Source organism: Prionailurus bengalensis, chromosome B4 (assembly GCF_016509475.1).
Source record: "Prionailurus bengalensis isolate Pbe53 chromosome B4, Fcat_Pben_1.1_paternal_pri, whole genome shotgun sequence".
NCBI lineage: Eukaryota > Metazoa > Chordata > Mammalia > Carnivora > Felidae > Prionailurus > Prionailurus bengalensis.
In genome coordinates this window covers 119,419,168-119,432,628 of record NC_057358.1, presented here as the reverse complement: position 1 = coordinate 119,432,628, position 13,461 = coordinate 119,419,168, and the positions used below count along the sequence as shown (strand labels likewise).

Genomic DNA, 13,461 nt, shown 5'->3' with positions numbered 1-13,461 from the left:
CCTGGTAAATATCTCAGGCTGAGAAACCTAGGCATTTTGCTGGTGCTCAAAAATAAGGACTATTAGGGGTACCTGTTACGCATCTGACTTCGACTCAGTTCATGATCTCAAGATTCATGGGCTCAAGCCCCGCATCAGGCTCTGTGCCAACAGCTCAGAGGCTGGAGCCTGCTTCATATTCTGTGTCTCTTTCTCTCTGCCCCTCCCTTGCTCACGCTCTCTCAAAAATAAACAAACATTAAAAAAAAAAAAAAGATTTTTTAGACAGTGTTAATTTACAGTTGAAACTGGTTTGCCTCAAGTTAGTAATCAATAGGCAAGTCTTTTATCCCTACTTACCCTAGTCCCTCTAGTATGGAAAAAGAAAATGAATTCTGTGGTAATTACAACTCAAGAGAAAAATACTTCCCTACCTTCACTTTTTTATCCACTGAGCAGGTTGCTATGAATCTGTCATCTGCAGAGAATGCACAACAAAGCACTTCATCCTCATGAGCCTTGATTTCCAGAAGTTTCTCTCCTGTTTCAGCTTTGAACACCTGCACAAGCAAAAATAAAATCTTTTTAACATAAACCACTGGCCACCATTCAATAAAAATCTTTCTTTTAAAGATCTTATTCAGTATTATTTTGCAATAGGAATGAACGTTGGCAAAAACAGTCCAAACAGCAGAAATATCCGTCAGAATTTATATGCCTAAACATAGAGAACTATCCCTTGTTAAATGTTTTTAATATCAATAAAAAGAGCTAGCAGAGTATAGCTTCAGTTCTTGAGATTAGTTTGGCAAATTCTTTTTTTTTTTAAATAATGAAGTACACATATAAAAATAAGGTTTCCAGTCATAATCTTATAAAGACTAAACCTAGTCTGAAAATCAAAGTTTTAACTAATTTGATCCTGTTTCCTTCCAAACCAAAAGGTACAGTACAGATTTAAAGAAAAGCATTCATTCATGTATTCTGAAAAGAAATGAGAACTTAAGAAATTCCTTCAAGCACCTTAGAAATAATCTAGTCCAATTCCTATTTACAGTCAGAAATCTATGCCTGAGCCTGTACTAAAATAGGTATTTTATTAAATAACTTTTTTAATCAAAGCCCAGTTCACTATGCCAGGGAGTCCTTATGTCTTTTAACAATTTTCATTTCTTCATTACCCCTAGCTGGTATACAGATGACGGAAACTTATTGCTAGGGTAAAAGGTACTTTCATGCCACTTGGCAAATTTAAAATAATGAAAATGCACAACCCTATCTTTTAAATCTCCAGAGAAAGTTTTCATAAAATATTCCAGAGAGTTAGATTTCTCTATTTCTAATGTACAATTTTCTTCAATTTTAGTATTTAAATTATATTCTAATATGCACAGTATCAGGTACATGCCTCTTCCAATTTTTCTCAAGAGATTTGTTTTACCTGTAAGGTTTTATCAACTCCACAAGAAGCTATTCTTTGACCATCCTCAGAAAAGCAAGCATGGTAAACAGCATCTGTATGGGGGCGGACAACTAAGCGGGAAAGATTCTTGTTGTTTTTTTTGTTTCTACATACAAGGAGAAAATGAACAGAAACCCAATAAGTAAAAGTAATTTTTTTCAATAATGAAGTAAACTGTCTTTTAACGTTGTGTTGCCAAAAATACAAAATTCTTAAAATTAAGTTACCAACTTGTAACTGACAGCATAGATCTCCTGAAGGAAAAAAAAGCATAACAAAAGTGGCTTTTTAAGAGAAATTCTACCCTCTATCAAGCAACCTGTCATATGTTGCAAATGACAGAGTTGGGAGAAATCTAATCAAATACATGTTGCTTTCTATTTTCCTTTGATACATTAATGATAACATGTGTAGAAAAAACATTATATAAGAATACTCTCAAAAAAAATCTCCATTTTTAACAGGAAAGAAGCCATACTAAAGTACAACACTACACCCACTGTTAGGATGATGTACTTTAAAACTGTTCTTCTCTAACCACAATTAGGTATAGAGAAAAAAAGATCAAGCAATGTCATTTTATTTATATTTTAGTCTACTGAATACTATTCCACTAGTATAGGTAATACGTTATTTCTCATGGGCTAAAGGGGTAAAAGAACAGTGTCAGAATTTCATACACATATGCCCCAGTCATCTTGAATACAATTAAATATGTTAAATGGCATCACACTTATTTTAATAGTCAGATAAACCTAATGAATAACCCTACTTCTACTACTTATTAAGTGTGTAAACTTAAGCAAATGACCTAATACATTTCCATTTTCTCATATGTACAATGGGAGTAAGGGTACCTGCTCCAAACAGTTTCTGACACATAAGGATGCCATTGTTATTATTCTTTAAAAAAAATTAATCACACAGAAGTTAGGCCAAATGAAATAAGGGAACACAAAAGGTAAATCAGATTTAGACCTTACTTAGAAAGTATTATAATTCAGGAGGTGCCTAGGTGGCTCAGTTGATTGAGCGTCTGACTACTGCTCAGGTCATGATCTCATGGTTCGTGGGTTCAAGCCCCACATTGGGCTCGCTGCAGTCAGCGCCCAGCCCATTTCGGATCCTCTGTCCTTCCCTCTTTCTACCCCCTTCTACTCACGCTCCCTCTATCAAAAATAAACATTTGAAAAAAAGTATTATAATTTACTAGAAACAACAAAACAAGTAACTGTAATATAATAAGAAGAACTAGAGTAATGAGAACCTGGAAGAAAACCAGGTAAGTTACTAGCAAAGTTTATAGGATTAGATTAAAAATACTCTTCTCTCTCCCCTTGATCTAACTACTCAATTCCCCAAAATAGGGTGAGAAAGTGACCTGTCCCAGTGATGGGCATATAGTGGATGGCCAAAAAGTATTAAAGAAATAACAAATGAATGCATGAACAAATGATTTCTCTGAAAGCTAAAATTAAATTAAATTTAAGTTGCTATCCACCTAAACCGTCCTACAGAAAAAGAAATTTTCTAGTACAGGAATAAGGCATTCTTTAACTATGATCTGGTCAAACCCACTTAAAAAATTTAGCTATGAATGACTAACGATTCTGTGAGAGAACACCATGGGTTGAAACACAGTTGACAGAATGGGGAAAAAAACCAACAAAAATAAAACAGCAAGAAACATTAAAAAAAACAAACTCAACAACGCAAGAGAACAAGAACTAAACCTATGCCCATTTGATTATCAGACCTTGTATTAAAATTCTATTTCAACCACTCACCAAAACACCAATGCCGTCAATCCTCCACAAATTTCTAGTGCGTACCAACTATATGGGCCAGGCAAAATGCTATTCTTAGTAATTAACTATTAGATATTAAACACTTTCTATGAATGAGGTACTGCTCTAAGCACTGTGTGTGTGTGTGTGTGTGTGTGTGTGTGTGTGTGTGTGTGTGTGTATGTATGCACACAGTCATTTAATCTTCTCAATAATGCTACAAAATAGCAACATTAGGTGAGAGAAGTTGAATAAAATTCCCTGGTTATATACAACTAATAAAGCAGAGCTGCATTGCATGCCTAGGCAATCTAAAGCCAAAGTCTGTTATTTTAACCTCCAAACTATTCCAGAGTACAGAATGTATGGACTAGTAACAGAGAAAAATAGGCAATCACCATAAAGTGAGACAAATGCTATGATAAAGTGTGCAAGTATTCTAGAATACAGACAGGTCTACCCTAGCCTCAATAAGTTAAGAGACTGCTTCAGAGAGAGAGTAAACTTCTTCCCAGGAAAGAATTAAAAGAATAGTTAACTCCAGGAAATGGGAAGGTGAGAAAAGATGGGGAGTCTGTCTTTTTTTTTTTAAGTTTGTTTATTTTGAGAGCAGGCGAGTATGCGTGCAAGTGGGGGAGGGGCAGAGGGAGAGAGAAAGAATCCCAAGCAGACTCCACACTGCCAGCACAGAGCCAGATGCAGGGCTTACACTCATGAAACCGTGAGATCATGACCTGAGTTGAAATCGGACGCTTCAACAACTGAGCCACCCAGGCATCCCTGACTTTTCATTTTATATCCCTCTAGTATTATTTGATTTTTAAAAAAAGCAGAGGGGCGCCTGGGTGGCGCAGTCGGTTAAGCGTCCGACTTCAGCCAGGTCACGATCTTGCGGTCCGTGAGTTCGAGCCCCGCGTCAGGCTCTGTGCTGATGGCTCAGAGCCTGGAGCCTGTTTCCAATTCTGTGTCTCCCTCTCTCTCTGCCCCTCCACGTTCATGCTCTGTCTCTCTCTGTCCCAAAAATAAATAAACGTTGAAAAAAATAAAATTAAAAAAAAGCAGAAACACTGATTACTTTAAAATAAAAATAAAACCAACAAAAAATTAATATTTAATTTTAAAAACACTTTTTAACGCTTTTGTGGAAACTTCCCAGAATTCCTCACCAATCCAAGTTAATAACCCACTTCTCAGTTCTATATTATACACATTTCTGTTGTTGCACTCATCACATTATGTTTAATTATTTGCTTCAACCTTTTTCTTCATTAATAGATTATAAGCTCCTTCAAGAGAGCCTTAGCACCTAGTAACAGTGCTTAATATTAGTACATTAGACAAACTCAAATATTTGTTACACTAAGCTGAATTAGGGCAATCACCCATGGCAATCTGACTTATTTGGAAAGAGGGCCCAGGACTAATAAATATTGCAGATCAACCTAGAGTTCTATTCAGATATAAATTATACATGTGAAAAGTCAACCATTCACATTCATTATCTCTAGCTATAAGAGAACCATGGCATATAGAAAGTGTATAGAAAATAAAATGAGACAGGGGCACCTGGGTGGCTCAGTCAGTTAACTGTCCGACTCCTGATTTCATTTCAGGTCATGATCTCACCATCGTGAGATAGAGCCCCAAGTGAGTGTGTAGCCTACTTGGGATTCTCTCTCTCCCTACCCCTCCTCCACTCATGCTCACACTCTCTCTTACTCTCTAAAATAAATAAATATTAAAAAAAAAAAGCTAAACAGATCCAGGGTTTTTTTTATTATTAAATTTTTTTAATGTTTATTTTTGAGAGACACAGATAGTGTGACAAAGTGTGAATGGGGGAGGGGCAGAGTCAGTGAGGGGGGGAGAGAGAGAGAGAGAGAGAGAGATAGAGGGGGAGAGAGAGAGAGGGGGGAAGAGGGAGAGAAAGAGGGGGGGAGAGGGAGAGAGAGAATCCGAAGCAGGCTCCAGGCTGTCAGCACAGAGCCCAACGTGGGGCTCAAACCCATGAACTGCGAGATCATGACCTGAGCCAAAGTCAGACACTTAACCAACTGAGCCATCCAGGCACCCCTAAACAGATCCAGGGTTTAAATCCCATTCAACTAAATACAGGAGCTTAATCAAGTCTCAACATCTCTGCAATTTTCTCATTTGTAAAATAGAGAATATTTATAAGGTTTGAAGATAAGTAACGTGCACATATCGTGTGTAACAGGCATTAAATAGATGATAGTTTACCCTTTCATTTTTCTAATTGGTAAGATTAAGGCAAGAGTAAAACTGAACAGCCTCTTTTAGGAATAAGAATCAAAATTCAGTGGAAGTTTTATTAGTGCTATGTGAAAAGCAAGTGTTAATCACTACATATCCAAGATCTCATTTCAATCTTCACAAAAATAATACCTCAAAAAACTGTTATCTCTATTATATATGAAAAAGAAAAGCAACCTGTAACTTATTCAAAATCACAGAAACATATCAGGTTTTATTTTTATTTTTTTTAACGTTTATTCATTTTTGAGACAGAGACAGAGCATGAATGGGGGAAGGTCAGAGAGAGAGGGAGACACAGAATCTGAAACAGGCTCCAGGCTCTGAGCTGTCAGCACAGAGCCCGACGCGGGGCTCGAACTCACGGACTGCGAGATCACGACCTGAGCTGAAGTCCGACACCCAACCGACTGAGCCACCCAGGTGCCCCAAACATATCAGGTTTTAGAACCAATGTCTGCGGTTTCAAAGCCCATATTTTTCACTAATATACTATGTTATAGTAAGTAAACCATTTGATGTTAATATTTAGTATAACTGGTCAAAATGCCTATAGGCAAGCATCTATTTCTATGGACTCTGAAAATATGTATTTTTCCAATGCTTACTTCTCCAGAACTTTTCAGTAAGTAAGAATGCTTATTAAAAGTTCCAGTTTTTTCCAAAGTAGTTACATCTTCCTGGAGTGAACTTATTCACTACCTGAAAAATAATGACATAATTAGCACTCTGCTCCCCTTTGGTTTCTCTCCTAACCTACTTACATCCACTCCAGGTAAAGCATTCCATTATCGACCTCCTGCTTGGCCTGCAGCTTAGCTTGCTGATAAACTTCTGAAGTTTCTGGTTCACAGAGACCCAGTTGAACAATATTAGGAAATGGCTGTCGTCCAAGAAGGTGTCCATTTAATGATAAAAACTCTTGGAAATTTTCACAGACTGCACAATCCTACGAACAAACTGAAATCTCTTAGAAATATAACCAGAACCAAGATCTGACATTTTTCTGTTTCTGTGATCTTGTCAGTTTAAAAGCTTAAATGAAGATATTCTCTATATGAGCTAAAATTAAATAGCCAACCATTAGGTAATAAATACCTGGTGACCCTCTCTAAACTTTTAAACAAAGTGTAACAATGGAATACTATTTGGCAATGAGAAAGAACGAAATATGGCCTTCTGTAGCAACGTGGATGGAACTGGAGAGTGTCATGTTAAGTGAAATAAATCATATAGAGAAAGACAGATACCATATGTTTTCACTCTTATGTGAATCCTGAGAAACTTAACAGAAGACCATGGGGAAGGGGAAGGGAAAAAAAAAAAGGTTAGAGAGGGAGAGAGCCAAACCATAAGAGACTCTTAAAAACTGAGAATAAACTGAGAGTTGATGGGGGGTGGGAGGGAGGGGGAAGTGGGTGATGGGCATTGAGGAGGACACCTGTTGGGATGAGCACTGGGTGTTGTATGGAAACCAATTTGACAATAAATTTCATATTAAAAAAATAAAATAAAATAAAGTGTAAAAATCTCATTATCCAACTATTACTTTCTTAATACATTGTTTTGTAAAAAATACCACTGAACACTTCACTTCCCCAACTTTCAAACCTCAATCCCATCCACATTCCCAACAGGCTAGGAACAAAGCAAAATAATTAGAATAATCAAGGATCAAAAAAAGGAAATTATCTCTGTTTGCCCCTTCTGTGCTGCTCATCCCCACTCTTAAAACTAGAATTAAGTGACAAAATGAGATGCCCTTTAGGGACTTATTCATACTAATTTATACCTTTTCATCCAATATATGCCTATATTCCACAAACTCATGAATCAGATGGGCAGGGCCTACAAGTTCAGTTTTTGCTTTAATCCAATCCAGGGAAAACATTAAAGCACAAAGTTCCTTTAAAAAAAAAAAGAGAAGGACATTGTTAAAGACATCAAAGAATTCTAACTCTACCACTTTATAACTCTATCCTAACACTACTGAACGAAATTTAGCAGATAACTAGAACTTAAGGACAAAAAAGGAAGTTTTTTAAAAAGAACCAAAGAAACATTAAAAACTTAAATATAAAATAGAAAGCCTCAAAAAATACTACAATATACAGGCAAATATTTTTGTAACCCTAGAATGAAGGAAATGGTTGTAAGCATAACACCAAAGCAAAAATACAAAAAAAAAAAAAAAAAAAAGAGAGAGAAAAAAGTGCACTTAACTACCATAAAAATTCAAACCTTTAATATAGTTGTAAACAATATAAAGAAAATTTGACAAAAAATAAAAATATTTATTTATAACACTTATGATGAGGGCTCAATATTATTATTTTATAGAAAATTCTAATAAAATAAGATAAACACCTCACCAGAAAAATCTGGTAAAGGCAATGCACAGAATAAAAGGTCAATTGGCCAAAAACCTCACCAATAATCTAAATGAACAACAAAGATTCAGCATTTTTTTTTAAACATGTTCTTTTTTTTTTTTTATGTTTATTTATTTTTGACACAGAGAGAGACAGAGCATGAACAGGGAAGGGTCAGAGAGAGGGAGACACAGAATCTGAAGCAGGCTCCAGGCTCCGAGCTATCAGCACAGAGCCCGATGCGGGGATCGAACCCACGGACTGTGCGATCATGACCTGAGCCGAAATCGGACGCTCAACCGACTGAGCCACCCAGGCACCCCAATTCAGCATTTTTTTAATATCAAATTTCTAAAGACTAAAAGCAGTAATAAGAGGATTAGCTGGAATCAGAGGAAATGAACACTCTCACATACTGCTGGCAGTGATGTAACTCAGAGCATCCTTCTGGGGGGCAGTTTGGTAATCTATATTAAAATTCAAACTGCAGGGGCATCTGAGTGGTTCAGTCAGTTAAATGTCCGACGTCAGCTCAGGTCATGATCTCATATACGGGTTTGAGCCCCAAACTGGGCTCTGTGCTGACAGTGCAGATACTGCTTGGGATTCTCTCTCTCTCTGTCTCTGTCCCTCCCCCACTTGTATTTTCTCTCTCAAAATAAATAAATAAACTTTAAAAAAAATACAAACTCTACATACCATTTGACCCAGAAACTATGCTTATAAAAATATGTCCTGGGTCACCTGGGTGGCTTAGTCAGTTAGGTATCCGTTCATGAGCTCACGGTTTGTGGGTTTCAGCCCTGAAAATCAGGCTCTGTGTTGACCGCTCACCTGGAGCCTGCTGCAGATTCTGCATCTCCATCTCTCTCTGCCCCTCCCTCACTCTCGCTTTCTCTCTCTCAAAAATAAACATTTAAAAAAAATTTTTTTTATTTTTAACGTTTTATTTATTTTTGAGACAGAGAGAGACAGAGCATGAACGGGGGAGGGGCAGAGAGAGAGGGAGACACAGAATCGGAAGCAGGCTCCAGGCTCTGAGCCATCAGCCCAGAGCCCGACGCGGGGCTCGAACTCACAGACCGCGAGATCGTGACCTGGCTGAAGTCGGACGCTTAACTGACTGCGCCACCCAGGCGCCCCAAAAAAAAAATTTTTTTTTAAATATGTCCTAAGAAAATAATCAGACAAGTGTCCTTCGGCAATCTAATTATCTATAAGCCAATTGGTCACTATACAATGAAACAGTATGAAGCTTTAAAAATGTTGTCACTCTATGTGGTGCCTGGGTGGCTCAGTCAGTTGAGCATCCGACTTCAGCTCAGGTCATGAACTTGTGGTCCGTGGGTTCGGGCCCCGCGTCAGGCTCTGTGCTGACAGCTCAGAGCCTAGAGCCTGCTTCAGATTCCGTGTATCTCTCTCTCTCTGCTCCTGCCCCACTCATGCTCTGTCTCAAAAATGAATAAATGTTTAAAAAAAATTTTGTCACTTACATAAATTGACATAAAAAGATGACCATGAAATGTAGGTTAGTAGAAAAAAAAGATATGACTATTTCATTTTTTTTAATGTTTACTTATTTTGAAAGAGGGAGGGAGAGAGAGAATACCAAGCAAGCTCCACACTGTCAGAGCAGAGCCCAATGTGGGGCTTGATCCCACAAGCTAAAAAAGATCATGACCTGAGCCAAAATCTAGAGTCAGATGTTCAACTGACTAGGCCACTCAGGCTCCCCAAGACTATTTCTATTATGATCCTACTTTGGTTTTAAAGAATAAGTATATGTATCTGAGCAGAACAACTTAGAAAATTATACAAAAAAGCATTAACAATAATTGCCATCTTCATTTTCTTTTTAGTTTTCCTAAAGTTTCCAATGAAAAACATTAAATATTAGAAATTACCTTTAAAAATCAGGAAAAAAAGTCTAAAATGGTGAGAAAAAACCGAATCCTGTCACACTATCAGACATGCCAAATTTAAAAAGATGCACTGACCCAATAATCCCACTTCAAAAAAATTTTTGAAGGAAATAATGTAGGTACAAAGACAAGCAAGATTGTTCATTAAAGATCATAAAGGCAAAAATCTGAAAACCTAAATGTGCAACAATTAAAGCAAATTTGGCACAGATATTTATCAGAATATCTTCATTCCAATGCAGATTATTAAATGTAAACTGTATTTTGCTAGGTGAAAAAAAACAGGGTACCACAATACACCCTTTTTTTAACCAAGAGATAACATACCTAAGCATAGACAAATTACTCAAAGTACATACAGTTTTCCAAAATGTTAACATTTTGAATTAGTTGAAGTAATGACTTCAAATATCATCTATGTGGTGATAATACCCAAATGTTATCCATAATGTTATGGATACTGTAATTAAGTTATATTAAAATTATGTTAATCTATAATTTTTCCCCAGAAATTCATATTCATATATCCAACTACATATTCATTATTTCCAGTCAGATGTCTTAAAAGTATAAGAAGCAGTATATTCAAAATGAGTTCCTAACACTCCCTTCACCCCCTGACAGACATCCGAATCTCAGTTCATATCAACTCCATTCTTTCTGTTGTACAAGTCTGGAGTAATCTTATAATACACACCAATTCCATCAACAAATCATGATGATTCTGTACCATCACTTTCTCTTTCCATGTTTTCTTTCTCTGAGCACTTACTACTCCCAAAATAGCATAAATTTATTTGTCCACTATTGGTCTCCTTAGAAAATGTAAACTCAACGAGAGCAGGGACTTTGTGCCTATGGTATATCCTCACAATGAAAAACAATACCAGTACCTAACAGGCACTCAATAAATATTTGCTGAATGAATGAATACACTTTCCCATTCTTCATTCCTCTCAAAGTTTAAAATCCATACTGCCCAAAAAAGATAGCTACTGGTAAGAAAAGAGTGAATTTTTAGGTGGTTCATTTACTAGATTTACTAAGGTACCTTTTTAAATCACTGTAGGTAAAAAGAGTAACAAAAACAAAAATACTTACATAGACTTTAATCTTATTTTTACAGGTAAAAGAAAATTCTAAACATAGGATGAAATAAAAGTGAGATAAAAAATAGTAATTTTTAAGTGGGTCATCTTACTTTGTGCATGTTAGCACTAGCCATGTGGTAAGCCAGAAAATTGTACCAATACATGCAGTCCTCCTGATCTGGTGAAAGAGTATGTGGCTGGTGATGTCTCTGGAACTGAGTGATTAACTTCTTATGTAGATCCTGAAACACAAATGAAACATTTTAGAGGACAGAAACAATTTCATAACCTAAGTATCATGATAGCTTACAAAGCTATTTAAAAATGTGCAGAGAATCAACCAAGAAAATACTTAATTACAAAAGGAAAAGATAGTAGCTTTACACTGGAGAAACTAGCAGGTACCACTTTAACCAAGTGATCAACATTAACATCACTGACAATAAGACATATCGACTTCCTAATATGATGCACTGAAGACACAACATAACTTTAGTGGTATTCTTGACAAAAAAATATAACCTAAATATAGTCAGGAGAAACAATCAGACAAACCAAACTAAGAGACTCTATACAAAATAACTGAGTAGTACTCTTCAAAAGTGACCATGAAAGATAAAGAAAGCCAAGAAATTTTCATAGATTTGAGGAAACCAGGGAAACATGACAATTATTATGCAATATGGGGTCTTGATCTGAACCACAAGAAGGGCATTAGTGGGAAAGCTGGTGAAATCCAAATAAAATCTGTAGGTTAGCTAACAATATTCTGTGATTGTTAATTTTTTGGTTTTGATAACTTTATCATAGTTACGTAAGATGTTAACACTGGGGGAAGCTAGATGAAGGTACATGCATAAAACTCTCTTTAACCCTAAAGATAGTTTTGCAATTTCTATAACCCTAAAATTTCAAAGTTAAAAATTAAAAAAAAAATGCACAGAGATGCAAGTACCTGAAGCTGGTTGCGATTCTTTTCTATAAGGAAATCTACTTGAAGATCATGTAAATAATAACAAAATGATTTTCCATTCCGATCACAGAATAAGAGAGACTTATTAACAAACTCCTGCAGTATGTCTTCAACTTCTTCGGTTTCCATGTCCCAGAGAATACATAACACCTGGGAATCATTTTAAGCATTTAATGTATCACAAAAATACAATTACCAGGATTACAGATAAGATGTTAACACACATAAACATACACACAAATCATATCATAAAGCCCTGAATAACAGCATCTCAATTTCATATGAAGAAGCTCAACTATTTGTCAAGATAGAAAAGAGAGATAACAAAGTCAGATGCTTCTCCAGCTTCACTAGAACTTAGAAATAGGAAACTAATCTGAGTTCAACACCAAGCTCTTGATGGAGACTAAGAGCAGTAGGATTTTTACATCCCCCACACCTCCTCAGTGACATGGGTCTTAACCTTCCAGTATCCTCTATAACAACATCCTTGGTACTATATCAAAAGTTCCATGTCAAAAATATCCAATGATGAGGATTGCTGGTCCTTCTATTACCTTTGTAGGCACCTTAACATCCTTCTGAAGGATGGAAAGATCTGTATAATAATCTTTGATGTCCTCTCTGAGCATTTCAACACTTATAGACATGGCTTCATCCAGAGCCTCATAATCATAAAATGAAGATTTCCTTATTCTCTTAAATTGCTTATTCTGAAGTTGCCTAAGGTAGTAATCCCAACGGTTGGGAAAATCACGTAAAAGTGCACCAATCAAAGACACTACAAGAGGAGAACCTAAAAATAAAACAAAACAAAAAACAAAGTCACTGGGTTAATACTGTGTCATTTCAAAATTACCACTAAGAGTCACATTATTCTTAAAAAACAATTTCTGCTGCATGTTACCCAAACCCTTAAAATATTTATAAAACTTGGATTCACTTTATGTATTTATTCTAAAGAAGGCATTAGAAATAAGAAATATTTCCTTTAAGGATATCCATCACGTCATTTTTTTTTTTTTCTAATGTTTATTTTTGAGAGAGAGACAGAGTGTGAGCAGGAGGGGGTCGGGGGGACGGCAGAGACAGAAGAAGACGCAGAACTCAAAGCAAGCTCCAGGCTCCTCGCTGTCAACACAGAGCCCGATGCAAAGGCTTTGAACTCACAAACCATGAGATCATGACCTGAGCTGAAGTTGGACACTTAACCAACTGAGCCACCCAGGTGTCCCTCAACACAACATTATTTAAAATAGTGAAAAATCTGGGGCGCCTGGGTGACTCAGTCGGTTAAACTCACGGTTTGTGAGTTTGGGTCTCGCATCAGGCTCTGTGCTAACAGCTCAGGGCCTAGAGCCTGCTTCTGATTCTGTGTCTCCCTCCCCTCAGCTCCTCCCCTACTCACACTCCATCTCTCTCTCAAAAACAAAGATTTAAAAAACAATTTTTTTAATACTGAAAAATCTTTTTTTTTTTTAATTTTTTTTTTCAACGTTAATTTATTTTTTGGGGGACAGAGAGAGACAGAGCATGAACGGGGGAGGGGCAGAGAGAGAGGGAGACACAGAATCGGAAACAGGCTCCAGGCTCTGAGCCAT

At 36.6% G+C, this 13,461-nt stretch overlaps 1 protein-coding gene across 2 annotated transcripts in view; it reads right to left on the bottom strand.

Moving 5' to 3' along the window:
* APAF1 (apoptotic peptidase activating factor 1) overlaps positions 1-13,461 on the bottom strand; it is a 92,448-nt gene that overhangs the window by 55,271 nt on the left and 23,716 nt on the right. Inside the window, exons 8-14 of one of the 2 annotated variants that reach the window (XM_043562268.1) lie at positions 12,418-12,656; positions 11,843-12,010; positions 10,998-11,129; positions 7,295-7,408; positions 6,267-6,451; positions 1,421-1,547; positions 414-539 (exon numbers count right to left, since the gene is read on the bottom strand). In XM_043562268.1, coding sequence (XP_043418203.1) covers positions 414-539; positions 1,421-1,547; positions 6,267-6,451; positions 7,295-7,408; positions 10,998-11,129; positions 11,843-12,010; positions 12,418-12,656 — 1,091 coding nt within the window. Of the gene's footprint in view, positions 1-413; positions 540-1,420; positions 1,548-6,266; positions 6,452-7,294; positions 7,409-10,997; positions 11,130-11,842; positions 12,011-12,417; positions 12,657-13,461 lie in introns of those variants that run through there. The other variant, XM_043562269.1, reaches the window with a different exon arrangement.